Source organism: Falco punctatus (genome assembly GCF_963210335.1).
Source record: "Falco punctatus genome assembly, chromosome: 11".
NCBI classification, from domain to species: domain Eukaryota; kingdom Metazoa; phylum Chordata; class Aves; order Falconiformes; family Falconidae; genus Falco; species Falco punctatus.
The window spans coordinates 17,324,356-17,344,302 of record NC_137591.1 but is presented as its reverse complement, the minus strand read 5'-3'; the positions used below and the strand labels follow the sequence as shown (position 1 = coordinate 17,344,302).

Sequence of the window (19,947 nt, the reverse complement as noted above, 5' to 3'; positions counted from 1 at the left end):
CCTCCAAAATCACAATAGCTGCAAATGAAGTTCACAATACTGCATAACAGTATCCTCTAGGGAAAAAAAAATAAACTAATGTGAATGTGACATGCAAATATTAAGACAGGACACCAAACTTCTTTTCTTTCCCCTTCCCATTGGGTGTTTTATTTTATAGCATTTGCATTAGGTAATCAACTGAAACACTTCAACAACAGAAAGCTGGCAGCATAATAAGGAAAAATGGAGATTATTTCTCAAACAGCTGTGACAAAATGGTTTCAAGTTGGAATAGTATTGCACAAACGAATCAGTTTATGGAGGGTGAGTGGGAGCGAGCATCTTCAACATGGATTGTGAAGAAAAAAGGCACTATTTAGCTCTGTGTGTATTTAAAACAAAAAAAAAAGTCATGAAGCACAATCCATGTTTTTCAAAATTACATTCAGTACTGCTTTAGAAATGCTCACAAACCTGTCTCTTTTTACAGAAGCTACAGAAAGCTGCTGATGTAAATATCAGACAGTACAAGTGTATGAACATTTATAATTATGTTCCAGAAAAGTCTCAGGAAGAGGGCTCTTTCTATAAATACTGCTGCAAAGGTTACATAGTTGCATAGGCTTACAGTAAAGGAAGCTTCCATCCAACTAAGCAGCCTTACAGTTTCCTTAAGTTTAATCTCTAGTAGTCATAAAATATGCTCAGACTTTGAAGAGCTAAATTGGCAGCGCACTTGAATCAGGCTTTTCCACTGACTGCTTAAGCAGCACAGTTCAGACAGCGTCATCCATACATCTTTTTGTCATACACGTGTTTAGCAACACCAGGTAAGCTTAATGGAAATTTTTAACAGAATTGTAACAGAAAATAACTGAATCTTCCCTGATATAAGATAGAACTGCTCTGAGACCATAAATGAGCAAATGTTTATTCCTGGAAGGTAAAAATAGCGAAGTATCTTCACAAAAACTGAGTACCCAGAAAAGGCATTTCAAACAACCAGGATGGGCTGGTTCTTCCTCTCCCATATTGTATAGCTACACATTCTCATGCCAGTTTGAAAATGAAGCCCTGATCAGCGTACCATTAACAGAGACTGCTTGAAAATCAACCCAGAGCAAGTGGCAACGTGCACGTAGGACATTCCATATCCTAGCCTTGTGTCTGCTTACAGACTCACTAACAAAATAAGAGTGAAATTCGTGTTGCATGGCTGCAGAATTATTACGGGAAGGAGCTAAAAACACTGTTGCTCTCCTGTCAGCGCTGCCCAGTGTATCGCATGTGCTCCAGGCATGCTGTGGTTATGGACATGTAGTCACCAGCACAGCTGGACCTAGTGCCATTATGCTGACATCAAGAGTTTCAACAGGGCTACAGGTTTGCGCAAAATCTGGGCATTAATTTTGTACAAAAAGTACAGAACAGTGTAACAAAACCTACTATCATATATATATATACAAGCATTTCAGCACCTTTCAAACCAACTTAGCCCTGCAAAAAGCCAAACTTACTCCTGTGCAGAGACTACAGTGACTTCAGTTAAAAGATCCGTGTTCAGGAGGCTGCATAGTAAGTTTACTCATCACACAACCTGCAACAACAAAAATCCATATATTGCTGCTTTTCACTATAAGTAATTAAGGGAAAATACACAATATAAATTCTGTTTATATACTGTAAAGTATTTTTAATACCAACAACTTGGATTGTTTCCATTTCCAAACATAAGATGAACAGAGTAGGTTATTAAAAATCAGTTTTCCTAAACTGTCTTCTCGTAAATCCAAGTCTGAGAGTTCTGAATTCAAAGGATTCTAAAAAGTTCACAGTTGACTTAACTGTTGCACTAGATATAAAAGTAGACAGTCTTGATTCCTTCTGTGTTCCACAGACAGTAACATTTTCAGAGTACGTGTAGAATGAATACCTCTCCAACTGTAGCTAGCATTTTTAAAAAATATTCCTAAAATTCTCATTTGTCTCAACCCTGTCAGTTCACAGCAAAGAACAGGAAGCAATATCTGATTAAATAAAATGTGTTTTCTTATATGAAGTATGAAAAATATATTGCTCTTCTGAAAGTAAAAAAATTTGCATTGTTCTATTATTTTTGTTACTGAAGACTCTTAATTAAGAAATTCTAAATCCTGGAAAGAAAAAAAGAAACACAACTTTTAAAATTGCTTACAGAATAGAAGAGGTTTCTGTAGACCCTACTGAAATCAGAAGTTTTGCCTGTTGTTTTCTTGTCAATACAGAAGCATTTGCCTACATACCTGTTTCATTACTTAGATGAATATTTTATGCTTTCACTTAGTAAACTCTTCTGCTCTCTTAGAGCTTCTCTTCTGAAAATTTTGAAGGAGATTCAAGGAGGTAAACTGATCCAAATTATTCTGAGGGAAAACAACACAGTCAAAATAAAATCCAGCATAAAACTATCACTGAGTGGATAATCTTTCCTGGGACTATAAATATTCATTTTATTTCAAAAAAGTTACTGCTTTGTTATGGAAATCTTTAGATCTCTGTTAGCTACTTCTTGTGTATGACTCCTCTGTTCCTTTCTTTAGCTAGGAAACATGTTTTCATGTGTGAACTAACACATCCTATTCCCAAACATGTTGGCATTATTAATGACATCAATAGACGAGAACTAGAACAGGAACTCTTATGCATGGTTCATGCTATATAAATGGTAAGCTATCAGAAGGAACTTCCCCGGTTATTTGGGAAGAACAAAGAGAGATCTATTTTTAAAATTCAAAGGGAAAAATCTAAGAAAACAAAAAAACTACAAGATGTACTTGATAGACTCTCATTATCCTCTCTGTAATTGAGCTGTTGCTTTTGGCTGCAGACATCCAGTTCACAGACCATTTTCCATTTCCTTTGTTTTCATTACAAGAACAAGTTGGTTAAAGAAACTCCACTTGGTAATTTTAAACTAAGCCTTCAGCATCATCCCTTAGGAATTTAAACTTTTACCACCATTCCTTACTTTGTCTCCTCAGTGCCTTCCCCCATCAAACCTTGTGAAAAGCACTTTAAGAAAAGGCAGGTGTAAGATGTGTAAATACTCAGATCTTAAAGAAAATTCAATAGGAAACAAATTCCTGTAGTTCTCCACTGCCATTTGCTATAATGCAGTGGCCCCAAACATCTGCTCTCAAATTGCAATTTACTTCATCTACCAGGTGTTTCACATTGTTAATAATGGCAACCCACAAATTTACAATAGTCACATAAGGCAGTTACATAAATACAACTATGTCAATCAAGGTCACTGCATCTTTCTTAACCAGACTACACATGACATTTTTCTTCTTGTCCTCTTACCATAATAAAAGGATGAAGACTACATTTCTGTAAAGAGAATCCCTGGACAACTTTCTGGTATTGAAGTCTGAGAGGTCACTGAAGTGCATTTCAGCAATGTCCAACAGTTAACTCAACCAGGAAGTAGATGTGATGTTTTTCACTTCACACATAACAGAACTTGTGCAAAAAAACCCACTTTAAACTAGTTACTTTAAACCTTTTGGTCCAAATACATAAAATAAGCAGTATTTACAGCATTTTATTCCTTTTGTAAATGCAATGCTTTAAAACACGTTATAAAGCACCTTAGTAAAAATATTCTACAGATAAAAGTATCGAAGTAGTAGGAAAACCCTAACCATACCACAGCTCACTAATGGAGTCATAATATGGATTCACCAATACCTCTGTTTACAATTATTACAAAGAATCCATGGAGAAACTCAATACTGAAATTTACGATTTTTATACCACTGTGTAAGGATCAACTAGAACCGCAGACGAATACCAACTTTCTTCATAGTTTTCCCAACCTCAGGCAGTGGTGGTGGGGATAAAAAACAAAACAAGAACCCCACTGCTCTGATTCTTTAACTTTTTACAATATTAATGTGGAAATGATGTTTTAACACTAATGATTAGTTGTAATTTTTTAATAAAACCACATATATAAATATGGGCAATTCCAGCAGCAGCAACATTTCTGAGCAGAACATGATTAACCATCCCAATTAATATTATGTGACATGATTCACAAAAACAAAGCACAGATGTCAACCAGTTATTAACACTACTCATATTGTATACAACCAAAATTTCCATGTTGAAAGCTGGGAAAAATGATTTCCTCTTCACAGAAGTATAAATGAAAATGTATTGCTCTGAAAATTAAAAAGAGCATCAACAGAAGCATTTTGTGTTTGTTTACATTTTCAACTAGAACTGCTGTGTATTAATTTTTCCGAATTAAAGTGTAGGTTTCTTCAGGTAAAGGATATTAACTCCCACTGAAAGTATTAGTTAGATAAAAGAAATTAAGCCTTTGCTTTTGGATTACCAACATAGTTAGCCAGTATCCAATGCCCTGGAGGTGATCCACAGCCCACTTTTTTCAGATCTATAAAGAAACGTCTTGAAGGTTTACGAGCAATCTAGTTTCCATGGCTGAGGACTAAGATGACGATGTGGCCAAAGATTTAGGTCCATAAATCTAACAGTATAGTGTTCTTAGTTTGATTTAGGGTAAATCTTTTCATAGAAAAAGTTTTGAGCCAGAATATACAATTCTCCATCTTTTTCCCGAACTGCATGTGCTCTGACAAACTGAAACTGCTCCAGTGCAAATTCATAGAACTCATTCTCCATTTTCCAGATTTCAGACTGTTGTAACTTGGCAATAGTTTCTTTTGTGGGAAGTTTTTTCTCAGTTGTTTTCCTAAGATGAGACTTCTTTCCTAAATGCAAAATGAAAGCAATAACTTCACTTTAAAGCTCACGTGATTAAAAAGTGTTTACAGTCCTTTCATTTACAGAGTTTTATACTCTCAGCATGTTGATGAACTGCATTAGAAGTGACAGAATTTAATCCAGAATTTATTAACATAACATACAGGGTTGGAAAATTGCAGTCTCTCTCACTAAATGTTAATGAATTTTGCATCAGTTCTTTCAGTTCTTCCTCCTTACTCTAATAAACCCAGGGAATGAACACTTCATTTAAGGAACAAGATTAGTCCACATAATGTACTTGGAGCAAGATTGGTCTTTCAAAATTAATTATTTAGATGTTAATCTGGTATCAAATGTTAAGAATTCTGAAACTGCAGAGCAAGAGACTTCTTTCATAAGACAAAGATGACCAAAATGATGACAGCATTTTCCCTAGGAAGTGCTATCTGTTGCTTTGTAATAAACCTGTTTATAGCCCACATCTAGGCCCTATACATCAGACCCTTTTCTCCTTCTGTTTGCAGACAGAAGTCCTGCTAAGATGGACCTTTTCGTCATCATAAATTGCATGGCCAGCTCCTAGAAACAGCTACTAGCTGTATAACAAGCATCTTACTATGACCCCAGGAAGAGAAGCACGTACTTGGGCCTTTGTATCCTAGGGCCTTTTTGCACAGCCAGCCAGGTTGCATCAAGCACAGTTAATTTCAGCAGGGTTTCTGAGGAAATGGAAATCTGCTGCTAGCAGCCGTTTTACAAAAGTGAGGCCCCTGCAAAGACCTTTCAGAAATATTCTGATAAACATCTGTCACAATTTTTTAAGTGTAGTAGACCTACACCACTGCCTTTACCCCAAGCCTTAAATTTACAATTTGCGTAAGGCAGGAAGATACTTGGGCTGCCCTCAAAAATTTGTAAAGAGCTCGTCTCTTCTGCAGGAACATCAGCCAACTGAGAGGCAGTCCTGGCAGGGACTCAAAACTATTCATCTAGGTCTAAAGAATTCACATTAGAAAAAGTGATAAGAGGATTAAAAATCCACGGAATCCATGGAAATCAACCATTTAAATACCTGTCCGGTACAGTTCTGTGGCACCCCTGAAGAACCGGGGCAAAGCTGCCTCCAATAACATGATAAAGTCTTCAAGCTCCTCAGTAACTCCCACTAGGAAGTATTCATTAATCAGATTGTATTTGGCTTGTTCCAAAGCCCATCTGCTTCCCACATTCCTAAAATGACAGAACAATTACAGCAAGTTCTGATGTCAGCCAACAATCCTTGGTCCCTAGATGGAGATTACTTCATAACAGGACATTTGTATACACAAGGCAAGACTCATTTGAAATTATAACCATTAGTTTCTCTCATTTGTGTTCCTACCTAAAATTTTGACTAGTACCTCATCCACAAAACCACCTATGTGTGTATATGGTTACTGTCTCTATTAATGCAATTATTGGAAGATTTACATTTTCTCAATGTCAGTACTCAGTCTCCACTTTCACATTAGATACCAGAAATGGTTCTGGTAAGAACACACCTTCCCTTTTGCATTCTACAAGCCTAACTCTGAACTAGAAAGTCATTGCACTTAAGGGGATGATTTTCCTACTAAACAACAGACCAAAATTAAACCAATTTTTTTTTTCCCTTTTTTATAGCTCTAGACAGGGTGAAAAAACAGATTCATAGTTCGTTGTTTCTCTATTTCTCCACCCGGCCCAGGTGTAGATAGGTCTGACCAACAGGCACTGGAAGAGGAGCTCCCAAGTGGCCATTTACTTTCCTTCTGTTTGGATGAACAGCACCTTTGACAAATAATTGCCCTTGACTTCACTCAGAAGCCTTCAAATCATTTATGTCCTTTTTTCTTTTAGTTTGCTAAAGAGTTTTTAAAAGTCTGTGCCATTGTTATAAAACATGCTGCATTGACAGATGGACACTATTTGCTTTTGTTTTCATTTCTACTAAGTAGCATCGACTACTAGATGTCTGGTAAAGGTTTAAGAAGACAAATTTATCTTGATCTCAATTATTTTATTTTCCCCAGAAACTCTAGGAGCTTGAACAAAGTATCTCCATTCAGAAAGACAGATACTGTAGCCTGACATAAGAAAAAAATTTCAAGACTCCAAATCTACAAAAAAATATTTTTTAAATTAAAACCATCTGTTTTCCCTGATAGCACTGCTGATACAGTATGCTAACGTATTGCTTACTTAAAGAATTGCAAGACTGTTTCACTAAAATGCATCTTCAAAAGAAAATGCATTACTAAAGTAACTGCTGCTTCACTGTGTCCAGTCCCTATCAATTTACCCAGCTGTGCTATACATTCAAATTTGTTAAGATTTCAGTGCTGATATACTTGACTAACAACTTCAGCTACATTTATCTCCCTACCAGCATTCGGAGCTGTGGCCACAGAAGAACGGAATTTGAAGCCAAAGTTTCTCTGGAGCGCAGTCTGAACCTCCAGCTGCCACACATTCATCAAAGGTCTGGAACAAAGACAAAGTAGAGCTGAGCTTTAAAATCGAGTATATGTATCAAACATCTCAATCGGGTTAGCTGCTAAATGTCTTGGGGACAGAAAACCACAAGATATGATAAGAAAGAAAAAAAATATATTTTTTTCAAGCCTTGCTTTCACGGAGTTATTAGGAGGACCTATTCATTTAAATTAAAATAGTACTTGGACAGTCTTTTATGGTTAGAACTAATAACAATTTGATCTTACCTGATACATTTGATATACCTTTGATATAACCCTGATAAAGGCTATATGCCAAAACAAGCAGGAACAGTCAATAAGTGTTGGTATCATTCATTTTCCCTTACAGAAGAAGTCACTGAAAAACCAGCAACAAATGCCATCCGGATTTGTGTGATACTGGAACAGCTGGATCTTTATACCATAGAATACGTTTTAGATTAAACAATGTTCTATTACATTTTAAATATTATGACAAGTAACTGCCATTTCCAAGGCTAATATGTTTTTGGCAATCAGAAGAAGTAAAAGCTAATTGTTCATTGCATAACAGAATATTCCATACAACATCACTTTACGTGGATAAACAGCTGTAGCAATACAGATTTTCAACTGTAGTAACACAGTTACATTAAGAACTCCATTAGCATAGGAAAGAAATTGTAAATATTTTACCCAGTCACCATAAAGTAAGTATTTATAATATTTCTAATCAAGATATAAGCCATGCAGCTAGGATAGATTTTTTTTTAAAAAGTATTTAATAACAAATAAGTGATCACATAGACAACTTTTTAGACTGTTTCTCCTGTATAAGTACAAGTTCCTGTTCAAAACAGCTGTGAGGTGAAGTTCCTGAGTCAACCTGGAAAACTTAGTGATACCAGGCCAAAGCAGTGATTAACCTGCAGTGCCTTGCACTTTTGAGTTTAGAATAGCTTGTACATGTCGCATATCATAGACAAAAATGCAGCTTAACCAGGACAACAATTGTATGCTTTCTCTAGCACAGTTCTCTAGAGAAATCTTGCACTGATCTATCATGAGTACTTTATAACATCAATATTACCTAAAATCTAAACTGTTTAAATGCACCTCCTAACTTACGAATGTATATACTAAATGTGAACTGGCATCTGTCAAAAGAAAGACTTTTGTTTTGCTTATACCTGCAGGTTATTTTATAGTTAATATGCAAAAGCAAGCAAGTAATTTTCTAAGATGAAACAGGACAGGCTTCCTTCCCCACTTCTTCTTATGTACTTACCTTGACTATTCCATCCAGAGATTTTATTATAAGAAACACTTGTCTTTACAGATTCTGTTCTTGGAGCCAAACTATCTGTAACTTTGGAAGCACAGGGATATAGAAAGAAAATGAATGAAGAACTCTTCCATATATATGCTGTAGTAGGGACTGGGAGGGGCAAGAGTGTAAAGTATGTTGAGATTCCTTTCTGCTTAATAAAGGAAAAATTGACTTCATTAGGAAGATTGCATTTTTTACTCTCCTATTTTTCATGTGAAAAGTTCTTAGTGAAATCTACTGTAACACAGGTCAATCCACTTTTGAGCTTACTGAATTTTATATCTAATATATATAAAACTGACACCGTTTATGTATGTACAGTTTTCTTAGAAACAGCATGGAAAAATAGTGTTACCTGATGAAAATGAAAGAAACCCTAAAACTTGGCATAGCCAATCAATTTCACTTCTAATGAACTAGAGATGCTTACAGGACAAGTTAAATCTGTAAGGCAACAACTAAGTCTCAGACCTAAACAAAGTAGTATGATAGTGACAAAATGAAAAAAAAAAAAACATCTTTAGTAGGAAAACATAAAATGATTTGCAATGCATTACAAATATTATCCATAGGAATACATTTCAACTTCTTCCACCAGACAGAACTTACAGCGCAGCCTACCAAGCAGTAGAATTAGGGATTTTGGCCTAATGCTTCCCAGTGACTACCTAATAAGGCTGTTCGGAATATAATTCAAAACTAAACCAGCACTGTTAAATTTCATTATTTTTAATAAATATAAAGTCTTATAAACAGCTTGGACTTGGTAGCATGCTCAGCTTTCCAACTTATTGATCTCCACCAGGAAGGAATTCCACTGGCCAAATCATGCTCCTCGTGAAGAGGAACAGAGTAGGTTACAGAAGATGAGATCCTCTCTCTCTTTTTAAAAATGCCTTTATGATACCATATCACCAAAGCGTCTCTGTAGCCAGTCCTATGAAGATACACGTTTTTAAGCTTAATTTCAATTTGTTCTGTTTGAAGCTTTCCTCTACCTACGCTGTAGGATATTGGGACAAACTGAAATGCAGTAGCTGAAGATGGCGCCAAAACCTAAAGAACAGAGGAGCAGTTATCGACTGGGAAGAAAGGGGGGATGCTGTTTGGATGGGGGGGCGCACACAAAATGATTATTCACATTTATTAGTTGTTATGGTGTTTATAGAGTAAGCTGTATTCAGTGTGATTTTTGCTTAGTTATTTTTTCAGTATCTCTTGGCATTCACACAGTGCTACACTGAATTGTCAACATCACAGAAAAATTTCAGCAGTTTAAGAGAATATTGCCACTGACATTTTAAAACGTTTGCCTCTGAAGTACCAAATCCCTTTACATTTTATAAAAGCTTCCACACTGTTCTAACTATAGTTTTATAAGCTATCTTCATATACTTAATACCTTACTTTTCCTTCTGATTTAAGAAAAGTCCAAAGCAACTTGCTGCAACAAATATCTTACTGTAAACCCTGACAGTGGATGTGTAAATTCTTTCTGGAATAAATTCATTATGAAGACTAAATGATGCTACCATTCTGAAACTCTATTAGTAATCAAGGTTTGAACTACTCCTATAGCCACCTAAGATGGAGGAAGTATAGGAATGTATGGTTCATACTCCACAGTTTTCAAGCAGACTTTTAACACAATTCCACTGAAGTAGCTACATTTAAAAAAGGGTTGCTAATTATATATATATATATATATAAATATATAAAATCACAGCAAAAGCATCATTTCTACAGCTCTTGGTGAAAAATGTCTCAGTTTTCAACAAGAAGAGATGTATACTTCTTACACAGAAGGATAAGCTTAACTTGATACTTCAACTCTGGACACCTGAAAACATTTTTTAATTTATTTTTTTTTTTTTTTTTTTTAGAAAATTGCAACATAAAGTGAATTTATAATGTTACAAAGACCATATTTAATGTTATATTCTGGTCGAGTATGGACATGAAGGGGAGAATGTAACTTCCAAAGCCATCACCATCACCCAGAGGCTGATACAAGAACTACTTAGCTTTTATCAAAGCATTTTAAAAAACTGTTTTCACGTTAACTTCAGTAAGAACAACATATATAATAAAGTGTACTTTACCTTTTTATCCCCCTGTTTTCGCCTCCGCAGCCCTGGTCTGTAATCATCTCCAAAGCGCAGAAAGTAATAATAAGAAACTAGTCGTTCTATAGGATCTCTTATGACATTTATGTAAATTGGTTTCTTTTTAACACCAAATCTAAAGTAAAAAAGGAAAAAATGTCTTTAGAAGGCCAAATCAAAGCTTCTCATCTAATACTTAAAAGCCTGTCTCTATCGATACAACTGAAATCTCTATACAGGGAAGATGATGGTGAGAGGAAGTTTAATGATCCTCTCATCCCCATATCCAGTGCGTTACATGGATGTGAAAGTCAGTTCAATTTCACTCCTCCTAGGACTGTGAATTTTTAGGGGTTTTTATTAGAGAAACAAACAAACCTGAAACGTTCTCACACAACAAATACTAAATATGTTTATACAACCATTCTGCCTCTAGAAATGCCTTATTAACCTAGCAGTCACATGTGTAAAGTACAAGGACGTTTCAGATTGAGCTCCTGCCCTCCTGAACTGTGCTATGCGATGCTGCAAGTGGTTTTCCTGGCAGATCATCAGTTGCCAGAGACATGAACTCTAACAGAAGGAAGACAGAGCTCAGAGCCATCTATTACCTGGGTTAAATCTATATGGCTATGCTTATTAAATATAACCCTAAGATAGTATCTGTAACCATATTAACTTTTCTATCCAAAGATAATATTTTTCCTTAGACATTTACCATAAGCAAATTTTGATTTACTGTGGTACAAACAGGATGCTTGATGAAATAAGGAAAAACACAAGGAAGATTTAAACCACCAAAACTGTTTTGAACAAACACTACCTTTCCATGATCTACAATCAAGACAGCTTTTAAGATGCATTTCTCAGTTTTATTTTCTTTTCCATTTGAGACATTACTGTGGCAAATAAATTTGGTATCCAAACATTAAAGAAGTTATATCACAATAGAAATTGCAAGTGTGTCAAGTGCCCTGAAGCAAAGCTGGGAGCTGGAAAAAAAATTATCTTCCGTTCCCATGCAAACTGGGAGAGTGTTCTGCATTGACAGAGGGCTGTCCAAGCCTCCCAGCTTGGCTAAAAACCAAGAGTGTGCTCATAGTTTTAAGGTGCAGTACTGTTGTCGTTAAAGCGGTACTCTGTAAATTATAATACCAGGTACTGCTCATGTGAGGAATCTCACGTTGAAAAGCAAAAGAACAGAAACATAGAATAAACAGCAGAAAAAGGTTAGAAATAAAACAATTAAAAAGCATTACTTTGGCAAAAGACTAGCACTACAGATACAGAAATTGCTAAAGGCTACAGAAAAAGCAATTGCTTCTTCAGATGTTGCCAGCAGAGTACCAATGAATCAGAGCGTAGCAGTTAAAGGCAGTATTGCTGACACCCCTCTGCATGCTCTTACCCTGCAGCGTCCGCAAAAAAGGAGCCTGTGAATATTTCAATCATTTTGATGCAAATTCCAGACTTTGAACTGCACCCTTTTCAGGTCCACTCAAGTGCCCAAGACATGCACATGTGTCTTCTTCTACACACTCTACTGCAAGTGCTGTAGAAGGCTATAACAAACCATCCTGATACAGCAGCAGCCTCAACTAATGATATGTATCTCTGGGATAAATAAAGGAGTCAAGGCCCTTGGAATATTGTGCTGGGTTATACATTCATATGGATTTGCACATGACCTTGTCAAACTAGCTTCAGTTACGGTAACACAAGCCACTTCCCACTGTAACTTTATTGATAATGATAATGATTTGGCAGCTGTGTTGTCAAAGAACTTTTTTCCCAACCATTTACCAGAGAAAATAAGGGTGAATCAGAAGTTTAAAAAAAGGGGGAAAAAATAAACTCTTATCACTGTAATTTCTATATGGTTATGATAACCTGTCCTCAACACTGTAAGTCATCCATTGAAACCAGTACTTTAAGCTTCAGCATAATTTAAGAGGTACTTTTGATATTTGACCCTGGACCTAAGTCTGATGTCTGCGTATAAACAGGCATAGACTTCTGAAAGATCTCACATTTCTCAACTACAAAAATGTTCACTATGAGAACACACCTCACAGCCTTAAAAGTGTGGGCCTTGCTAAGCGCAACCATAGTATTCAAGATACTATTTTAAAAATGAAAACCCAAAGTATGAAAAAGCAAGCTGTTCTGGGAAAAAAATAAATCATATAGGTGAAAGGATAACAAACAACAAACACAAGAATAACAGTCCTGGAGGGAAGATGCAGATGAAAGAAATCTGTGAAATTGCTTTGAAGATGTAAAGTAATTATTTTAGTTTAAAAAAGTTCTGGTATCTGAAAATGTTTTCAGCTTTATGAAGTGACTAATGTATAAAATAATATTCACCTTTGCTGTTCCAGAAAGCTGTTATCCAGTTTTAGTTTATTAATGTTGCAGGATTTAAATGTTAAAAATGCAGAAAGGAAGTTAATGAAATTTGAAAATTTTATTTTAATGATTGATTTGCAATTAAGACTTCTTGCCTGTTACTTTTTGTAAACTTCAAACTTTTAATTTGTGCCATTGGTAATTTCCAGCCACTACTGTAGCTTTATAGCATTTTCTATTATGTAATATACTGTCCTGGGAATCTATGACGCTCTCTCTTTCCCTTCTCATTCTTTGTAATAGAAAGCTGAAATCAGTGTACATAATGAATAATTAAAACAAATGACTAAACAAAACAAGTTCTTGCATACAAAAACCTCATTTCATTAAATAAATGTTTTAATACAGAGAAATATAACATTACTACGGATTGACCACCACCAAGAGGTAAAAGTAGTGGTTACTATTGTTTGTGCAGTTGAATATGCCGAGATCTGAAAATTCCACTTCCAATTTTTAACCACTTTCCACACGCTGCAAGTGCAAGATGAAGCAATGCCTACTAAGCATCTTAAGCAAAACTGGCTTGCCAGTTCGAGGGGAGTTTTCACAAGACTGAGCTACGGAGGACCATTGCTTTAGATCCACAAGCAAAAATAAGACAAGGACTACAGATAAAATCCTGAACCTTTGAAGACACTAGGAGGGTTTTTACCTCATTTTCTTTTAAATTGCTTTTAGAAATCACAGAATTTAACTCCACAACAATTATTTCAATGCTTTTTACAGCAAGTCAAATTAATATAGGCAAGAAAACTGCTTTAAAGTATAACTTTTACTATTTTGATAAAGTGTAAAAGGACACTAATATAGAAGAACTACAGAACTTAAGAGCCAGGTAGTATTAGCTGCTATATGAAGTATTATATTTGAGAACAGGTATCTTAAAATTCCCAGAATGGGAAGCCAACCCTTAGGCAGATCTGCCAGAGTTCCAGAGAAAAGCCAGGATTTTCAGTAAAACGATCTTGTAATTCAGACAAGGAATAAAGCTGGCATATCAATAGTTTTGAAAGGAGACTCAGCTACATTTTATCATGCAAAAGACAAGAGAAAACTGTGAAAAATCAAAACCAAATATTGCTCATCATACGAATTTCAGCGTGTGAATTTTTCGAAACCGCAGCTGTCAGCCCTGCATCACTAGAGGGCACTAATAGCCCAGCTGGATCCAAGAAACTTAAAACTACTCTACTCAACAGATAAATCCAAGGGTAACATACTTTGCAAAGTCCAAATAAGATATATGTCCGTGGTAAAACCCTGGTTTCATTTCCTTCCAGGAAGTCACATTCTTCACAAACCGGACCTGTAAAAGTAGACAGCAGAAAATGTTTCTATACAGCTGGCACATACTAAGTTTCATCATACATAGTGTTTTCTGTTGTGTAAGTAAAATCTTATAATGCATTAGGAAAAAAAGTCTATTTTGAATATTACCGAAGAATTTGTGCCAGCTAAAATAGACTTTTCTGCAAGCATACAGCTGACTCCTTTTAGATCATCACAATTTAATGATCAGAAACTAAGCAAAAGCAGCATACAGCTATCAGAAGGGCAATTCAAGGAAAGCTACCACAAAAACATTAGCAAGACAAACATTTAGATTTTTGTCAGTCCATTTTATTTGCAATTTGAAAGGAATGTGAAATTCCCTCAGCAACAAGTAAAAATGCAAGTACAGTTTTAACGGAATTGTCTGATCTGTATTTAGTCCCCCAAATTAAAAAAAAAAAAAAAAAAAAGTGTACCAGATTTACAAGCATGTTCTTAGACCTTTTTGACTGGGACATCAGAAACAAATCTGGTGGTTTATTTGCTCCCCCATTCCAAAATGCCATGCATGAGTAATCCAGAAATTTTATAAATATATACATTGTAAATCAGATATATAGTTTACCATTTGGAATAGTTACCTTATGCCTAACATTTCAGTGAAACTTCCATGTTAAAGCATGAAGTAGCCCTTAAACAAAAGTTGATCAAGCAGTTATGGGCAAACTTCACAAAAATAGGAATAGCTTTACATTTCAAAGAACAAAATAAGATACATGCCCCAAACCAGAAACTATGATCAAATTAAGTGGGACATGCAAATCCTGATATAGCTTGGCTTTATTAAATGAACAGAATATTTTAACATCGAAGCATTTAACTCTGGAAGTTATTCCAAAACTAGTGAACTGGATAATAAAGAAAAGACGATAAATCTGTACTGCCTGAGCTGTCTGACAATGATACGTCATTTCTGAAGCTAAGAATTAGAAGACAGCATTCCTTACACATCTACAATATATTTTCTGTTATACAGTGACATAGATGACCACCACCTACTGAGGTGAGACGAGAGTGAAAAAACAAAAGTCTGAGAGCTCAGGACAACATATTAACATTCTGTAAGGTCTAAAATGGATTGAGAGGGTCCTGAAACATGGTATTTATTATAATTATCCAGTTGAGGATTTTAAGAAGCAAGACTGGCCTGATGCTGTTTCTTCAAACATGCAAAACTCGCAGTCTAGAATTTAAGAGGTTGATACCTTTGCTTATTTCTCCAGATGATAGTTCTTGGACTCTCAGGTAAAAGAAATATATATTACTCTTAATAACAGGCAGTGTTCATTTTTTCAGTGTACAAGTTTTACAGTCTGTGGCATTTCACAATTTAAACTATATATTGCACATTAAAATTGTGGCAAATGTAGCTGAAAAGCACTGTACAATGTTATACAATGGTGTTTCATAAACTGCATTTGCTTTCTGTCTGGTGTTGTCCACAGCATAAACTGCTGATATATCTATGAGACTCTGAATCTAGTTGAACAACCTTTACTGCAATTGAAACAAACCACACTTTCATTAACTGTACCTGCCAAAGATCAATCATAAGGTATTTTCAGTGAACAGCCTCAGCTACAGGTATTTCTATACTTAGGAAAGAAGTTTCCTAAATGCAAAGTATATATAATCCTCTCTTCCCTCACCCTCAGACTCCAAAATATCACGGTTAGTTGATACAACCCTGCAAGTAAACCAGTTATGCTACCTATCGTGTGTACTGCAGCATGCATATTAAAGTGTACATTTCACTTACATTTCCATGAATAAGCTTTCTGAAATCTAGCACCAGCTAGACTTCAGTTTCTAACAGACTAGGACTAGACACAGGGAAATGTTTAGTGCAAAATCCCAAGGGTCAGGTCTATCTTAGATCCCCATGCCACCATCGGGCATCAGACCTTGGATGTTCCAGTAACAGTTCAGAAATCCTTTACTGTCTTTACCCTACAATGTTGTTGTCTGCTAAGGAAATAATTTTTATAAACATAGGATGGATATTCTAGCCTTTTACTAACTTTAACACCAGGCAAGCCAAGAGAAGGCTAGGAAGGTTTTGTAAGACAGATGCAACATTTACATCTGCCTTAAGATAGACCAGCAACATGCTGTGGCCCTGAGAACTTAAGTTTCTAACAACTGTAAGCAGCCTGCAGGCAAGAATACCCCCCTCCCCCTTCACCCCAAGTTTGCAGCATTCCAAAAATCAGAATTGTTCCAGGTTACAGACAGCCCAATGAGTTTGGACTGGATTCACACATTTTAGGGCAGAAAGGCAGAAATCAATATTGCTTGCTGCTTCATATTGTTAACTATGATCAATTTTACCTTTCTTTTCAGGGCTTAGCAGACAGTGGAGCTTTCAAGAGACCAAGCAAGGTTCTCCATCTGAACCCAACTGAATAAAATTTGAAGTTACTTTAAAAGTGCGGATAGACGTGAATGGAATTGCTGGGAAGTTGTTTCATGGTGCTTTTATATAATTAGCTACAAAGTTGCTTCACAGCCTTTAGTAAGTGAGAAATCAGCTGAGCTTCACTGAATTAAAAAGTCAGAGCAAATGTACTCTGGGGGCGTAAGATGTCCTGAAAGGTGAGTTAAATACATTCAGTTTCTAGGATGATAAGAACTTAAAACAAGTCCCAGTGAGCCAAAATAAAATAAATAAAAAAAAATTAAAAAAAAAAAAAAATCCCCCAAAACCCCAACCAAAAAACCATCACCAGCACACTTGGTCTGAGAAAAAGCGCCCTGGAAAATCTGTACATGCAAACCAAAGCAATGTTGTAAACTGTCATCTCTGTCCACTAACTGCTTCCATCAATCCCTCTTCGCTACAGTCTGAACACAAACACACCCCCTGCCTTTGCCCCCAGAAGGTGGTATGGTCATTACCCTGTGGGCTGGTATCACACAGAATCCTGGCTACCAAAAAAGCCCCAGCTTTTCAGGTCATTACATTCTAGTTTTGTTTGTCAGTTGCTGAATAACTGTCTTAAAATGACAAATAACTGGGGGGATGAATATCACAAGCCTAGCCTGCTGAGAAACACCATGAAGATTTTTTCATTTGAGCTACAAAAATAGGGCTCTCAAGTAAGGCTGAAGACCCACACAGTGTCCCCATTAAAGGAAATCTCATATTCAGATTTAAAGACCAAGCGTGATGGGATGACTGAATCAGAACCGCTCTGCAGGAAGGCACTGGTCGCTTGGCTATCAAAACTGTCATACAAGCTAATAACTAACAGTTAGCTCTAAATCAGAGGGTCAGGAACACTGGAAACAGGCTAGCAGCACACCTGTGGCTGCATGCCATGAAAAGCCACAAACAAGTTCAAGGCAAGGGCAGCTGAGAAGCAATTTTGTGAGATGGTGAAAAGAGAGTTCACCAGTTCAGCCACAGTACAGCGAGGCTACCCACCTCATGTGAACAGTTCTTTCTCAGAAGGAAAAAGACAACCGGCACATGGACAGCAGCAGACACTAGCACTCACTAGGCCATCTGACTCCTAGAGAAACACTCTTAAATGTTCAGGAGTACATGACAGTACTTCCACCTCTAGCAGTGTATGGCAACCTTACGCTTGTTCCACTTCTGACAGCCACTGAACTTCACCAGCAGAGGAAATAAGCACTAAAGTCAGTGTAAGTGTGCTATCCTCTGAGAGGGCACTGTTTTAGAATACATTTGAAAGCAAGATTATATGTTTTCAGGTTGCTTTTTCAAGAAAAACGGGGAAAGAAACTGTGGGAGAAAAAAGAACAAGGAACAGAAAACAGCAAGCTGAGGGAGTGAAATGCTGGATAATTGTACCATGGCTTGTCTATGTTTGCAACAACAGTACAGAGAATGTGTTCTCATACCCCCTTTTCTAACAATATATCGAGAATACATGCTGCAAGACAGAATAGTAATTTCATTTTAAACGTTTTAGATGACAACTTTGCCATGTAACAAAAAAGCTGAAGTCTGTGTAGCTGGTATGCCATTCAGCTAGCCACAGCACAGGCATACTTGTAGGACAAAAAGTATCAGTACTGAAACATGCAAGCAACAAATAAAATCCAACCAACCAACTTCCCTGGTTTAATGAAAGCAAGTGGTTTTGTTACAGACCACACAGGTCAGAAATGCAAGATGGGCAACATGGCACTCAGCTTGCTGCAGAGAAAAGGCCCAACCTGCAGAAAGAGGGGCAGTTCCCAGGATCCTGCTGCCAGAGAAGCTGCAAAAGAAAGGAGGGCTGCTGGAACAAGTTCCATCTGAAACTAAAATGGATGTATTAGGGACTCTTAGTGGATTATCTCAAATCAGATACAGACTGTGTTTGGAGTGGATTTTAAATAGGGTTTTTTTTCAGATTGCATTCAAGAAGTAAAGGTTTCACACGTGGGCAGAAAACTTAAAATCTGTTACAGAATTATAGTAGTTTGGAAAAAGCACAGCAGGAGTGCATAATGGAGGGATCACTATCTTACAAATTTATGTCAGGCCCAAGACAATCTTCACTTTGCCTAGGGAGACTTGCTTCAACAAACAGCATCACTTATAAAACAATTCTGCCTCTGTGATATGTTTATGTATTTTACTACTGCTGCATACACACCTAATACGCTCAAATGAGCTACACTGATGAAGATAGTATGTGAGTATTTGTTGCAAATCCAAGCCCACAAAGAGTATACCTCATCAGCTAATATCAGGACCCTTGCCACCTCCAGAATTATGTGTTATGATTTACAATGGCAAGCGCTATCTCAATAGACTAATGATAAATCATTATTTCTTATTCTTTGAACAACTATGCAATACATAGTTTTTCATTGTCAGCATCTCCCAGTTAATGGCCACTGAAGGAGTATCAATTGTCTAATGAAACAACATAATTTACCACCTTGGACAACAGCATAGTATCAAATGAAGGTAGGACTGCCAGTATTGCATACATGCCCAGCACTGATGGATTTTCATTTTTCTGTAAGTAATTCTTAAGAGGGAAGACAAGGAACAGAGTTTCTCTTAGACAAAACTAAGCTAATAAAGAACACATTTGATTTGAATGAATTCCAAACAAAAGCAGAAATTTAAGGAAAGGTTGCCTATGTTTAATGTTACACCATCAATGACTAGCTCTCCTGGTCCTTCAGGACAGACCAGTACAATTCAAGGAGTCTGTGGTTGGAAGCGCAGCACTAAGTATGACTGACTTGAGCATGACTTTTAATTAACAGATATAAGCCTGTTAAATCTTTTGGGAAAAAAAAATCACTCTGCTGTTAGTGCACGGGTCTTTAGTACTTGTTCTTATGCAGTGGACAGGACTATAGGGATGGCTACCAGATTTACTTTTAGTAATCATGTCTGACAATATCACGTTCATATTTAGGAAAAGATTTCACTACAGCAAAACCCCAACAGTAACAGAACCCCACTATCACAAAACAGGTTCCCAGTCCCACCCCAAGTACACTCTATGTCCCCTGTGCTGAGATCCTGACCTCAGTCCTTTCTCCCTGTATACAGAACTGG

The 19,947-nt window shown here is 36.5% G+C and overlaps 1 protein-coding gene across 1 annotated transcript in view; it reads right to left on the bottom strand.

Annotated features, from left to right (window-relative positions):
• Positions 1–3,548: 3,548 nt before the first annotated feature.
• HS2ST1 (heparan sulfate 2-O-sulfotransferase 1) overlaps positions 3,549–19,947 on the bottom strand; it is a 78,110-nt gene continuing 61,711 nt past the window's right edge. Inside the window, exons 3-7 of the mRNA XM_080406664.1 lie at positions 14,300–14,385; positions 10,665–10,803; positions 7,163–7,260; positions 5,831–5,988; positions 3,549–4,763 (exon numbers count right to left, since the gene is read on the bottom strand). Of these exons, the coding sequence (XP_080262790.1) occupies positions 4,537–4,763; positions 5,831–5,988; positions 7,163–7,260; positions 10,665–10,803; positions 14,300–14,385 (708 nt within the window). The 3' untranslated portion in view covers positions 3,549–4,536. The remainder of the gene's footprint in view (positions 4,764–5,830; positions 5,989–7,162; positions 7,261–10,664; positions 10,804–14,299; positions 14,386–19,947) is intronic.